Raw genomic sequence first — 2,837 nt, 5'->3', positions numbered from 1 at the left:
TCTTATCTTTGTCGCATAACAGGGATATCACGATTTAACTAATCACTTTGAACGTTTCAAACAAAATACGCCTATGCCAAACGTCTTGCAAATCGAATATGACCCCGAAGTAGCCGGGAAAAGGGTGGTGTCCTCTTACAATAGTCCGTGTACATACTTGACGACAGGGACAATTTCTTTAGCCTGTTCGTTTATATAATGGAGGACAAGCGCTTGGAAAGCATCTTCAGAGTGTCTACCAAACACACTGATGCATGCCTCTCTCACCTGCTCTGACACGTACTACCTAATTAATGCTTCATTTTCATCCCCTGCACAAGGTTCACAGTTCTTCAGCAGCCACATTGCCAGGTTGAAATTTCGAAAGTCCGAGGGATCAATGCTTTGAATGGCCACCATAAGCTTTAAAGGATGGAAGTTATTGAAGATGATGGGTGCGAAGCGTTTGGACTGTGCTCCTACCAGGTATGAAGACATAAAAGATGCGCGAATCCAGTTATTCTCTTCTTCAGATAGCTGGGATCTCCCAATGAACCTCTCTGCCTCTAAAGCAAGCTCTGCGAATTCTGCGCATGCTAGAAGATCCACATCGATAGGTTGTTGACCAGACCTTGTAGCCATAAATTCCTCCTCTGCTTGGTCATGCATTTTCTCAAACCGTGCAGTAATTATAGGCTTCAGAGATGTCCTCAGAGAGTGCTCCAGAATGCATCTTCGGCACTTGCACTTGAAACCCCAGTACTTGCACCTGGCTTGGCACTGTAGGAAGGGAAGGAGGGGATCCAAGTAAGGAGTGGTGATCTCTTCTCCTCTCTCGATGGGCTTGGAGGCATGAATAAACATGGCGCTTCCTACAAACCACTTGCAAGAGTTCGGGAGGCAGGAATGGTTAATGAAGGATGGCAGCAGCCAAAGACCGTTAAAATTATCTCCCTGCAGAAATAATATGGTTTCAACTGTTTTCTCTTTTGAAATAAACTTAAATTCTTTACCTGCACCAAAAGAGTTCAAAATTACAATCTCCCGAATACGCTTATCATCCAGGGGCAAATTTTCATTTTCTTCTCCTTGGCCCTTCGTCTTAAACAGATCAATAGCTGGAACCTCCAGGCTAGTGGACGTGGACGAACCATGTAAACTATAAAGCTGGCGGAGTAGTCTCTGTGATTTTCTGGCTTGACAGACCACCATGGCGACAATATCTTCTCGAGACGCTGTGTTGACCGCGTTCTACCTACCTACGATGGTGGCAGAAGTGCTCCTATAAGTAACTGCGACAGCGTTGCTCACCAACAAAAGCTCTCCGCTCCTTATTTTTAGGGTAGCGTAAAGTCCCCGACCGCGTCCGTCTTCGGTCATTTTGATCTCCACATTGCCCACGAACTCGGCTAGTTCGGGAGGAGAAGACATAGATTCTCCGAGTAAGTAGTCAGAGATGTCATACTTGCCATTCAGGCTCTGGGCATACAAAATCATGGCCCGGCCTAGCGCCTCTTTTATTTCCGTCTGCCCAGCGCTGGTCCTGTACGCCTGCTTCAAACATTCGCATGCCGCCTTGTAATGCCTCAGTCCGAGCAGAGCACGGCCTTTCCTGTAGAGCGCTTTGAGATGGCCGACATCGATTCGAAGGGCCTCGTTCGAATCCTCCAATGCCAACTTGAATTCTTTTATTTGCAACCACGTCTCCGCCCTATTGGAATAAGCATGCAGAAGGCCCTTAACGATCTGATTATCACCATTGGAGTTGGAGGGGTTCTCCTTAAGCTGAAGCTGAGCGGCATCAATGCATTTCGTGTAATGCTCGACTGCCGCGACCCAATTTTGTTCTCTGAAGCACCTGTTGCCTTCTTCTATCATGTCCTCCAAATCCAGATGCAACAGTCTCTCCGGCGGCTTCCCTTTCCGAGTCATGAGATTCACAAAGTTGGCAGGGTTGTCCACGCGTACGGTGAAGCCACCGTCGTCGGCAATCTTTAAATAGGGTTCCTTGACGGCTCTCTTCTCGAGTCTCTCAGAGGCGTCTCGAAGGAGGGCTCTCTTTCTCGAGTGTCTCCGAGGTTTCTTGGAGAAGGGCTCTCTCGAAGTCTTGCAGGAGGGATCTCTCCAAATCGTTCCCAGAAATAGGTGGAAGCGAGGCCGCCATTAAGCGATACACGTCTTCTATCCACACCTTGCTCTGGTTCTTCTCCGCTTATACCCAGTTATTTATTTCTTATAACATAAAGAACCAACCAAACAATTCCTTGGAAAATAACGATCCAGTATTTGCATTTCCATCGGCATGCACTAAACACATCACGGGAAACACATATATCGGCATTTTCCTTTGCATCCACTAAACGCATCATGGGATAAGCAGCACGTATATCAGCATTTTCCTCAGCATACATTAAACGCATCATGAAATAAGCAACACGTGTATCGGAATTTGCCTCGTCATACAATAAGCACATTATGGGATAAGTAACACGTATATCGGCTTGCTTTTGTGAATAAAATTATAAAATTGATCTTAGAATGTGGGAAGGGAGAGCTTGCTTGTATCTATGTTTCTTAATTAGCATTTGCGTAAAATGTTTCAAAAAAAAAAAGTCCTAAGGCACAAATTCTAGAAGCATTGTGATATAGATAGATTCATTGAAAATGCAAAATTAGTAAGTGAAGAGTAAAGAGCTAGTACCTAATGTCCATTGCATTAAATAGGTTTTGTTCTTTTTGGAAACTTTTTGGCTATGACATCTTGCCAAAAAACTTTCCATTTTTAGCAGGCTATGGAATGACTTCAACTAGAAGGAGACAATACTTGATACTATTGCAGGTATTGAGGGGAGCAAAAT

General features: G+C 44.9%; 2 protein-coding genes across 2 annotated transcripts; both read right to left on the bottom strand.

Annotated features, from left to right (window-relative positions):
• Positions 1 to 282: 282 nt before the first annotated feature.
• LOC149196076 (uncharacterized) lies at positions 283 to 1,191 on the bottom strand. The gene has a single exon (XM_089408149.1). The coding sequence runs from the start codon at positions 1,189 to 1,191 to the stop codon at positions 283 to 285; it is 909 nt and encodes a 302-aa protein (XP_089264275.1).
• A 39-nt stretch (positions 1,192 to 1,230) lies between these two features.
• On the bottom strand, positions 1,231 to 1,911 carry LOC149196075 (uncharacterized). Its single transcript, XM_089408148.1, has one exon. The coding sequence runs from the start codon at positions 1,909 to 1,911 to the stop codon at positions 1,231 to 1,233; it is 681 nt and encodes a 226-aa protein (XP_089264274.1).
• Between the last annotated feature and the right edge of the window lie 926 nt (positions 1,912 to 2,837).

The sequence above is a fragment of the Pinus tabuliformis genome, chromosome 2_2 (genome assembly GCF_031772625.1).
Source record: "Pinus tabuliformis cultivar Carrire ecotype Pingquan chromosome 2_2, CPIR1, whole genome shotgun sequence".
In the NCBI taxonomy this organism is placed as follows: domain Eukaryota; kingdom Viridiplantae; phylum Streptophyta; class Pinopsida; order Pinales; family Pinaceae; genus Pinus; species Pinus tabuliformis.
Note: the sequence above shows the minus strand (reverse complement) of the source record. Positions and strands in the feature narration are given on the sequence as shown.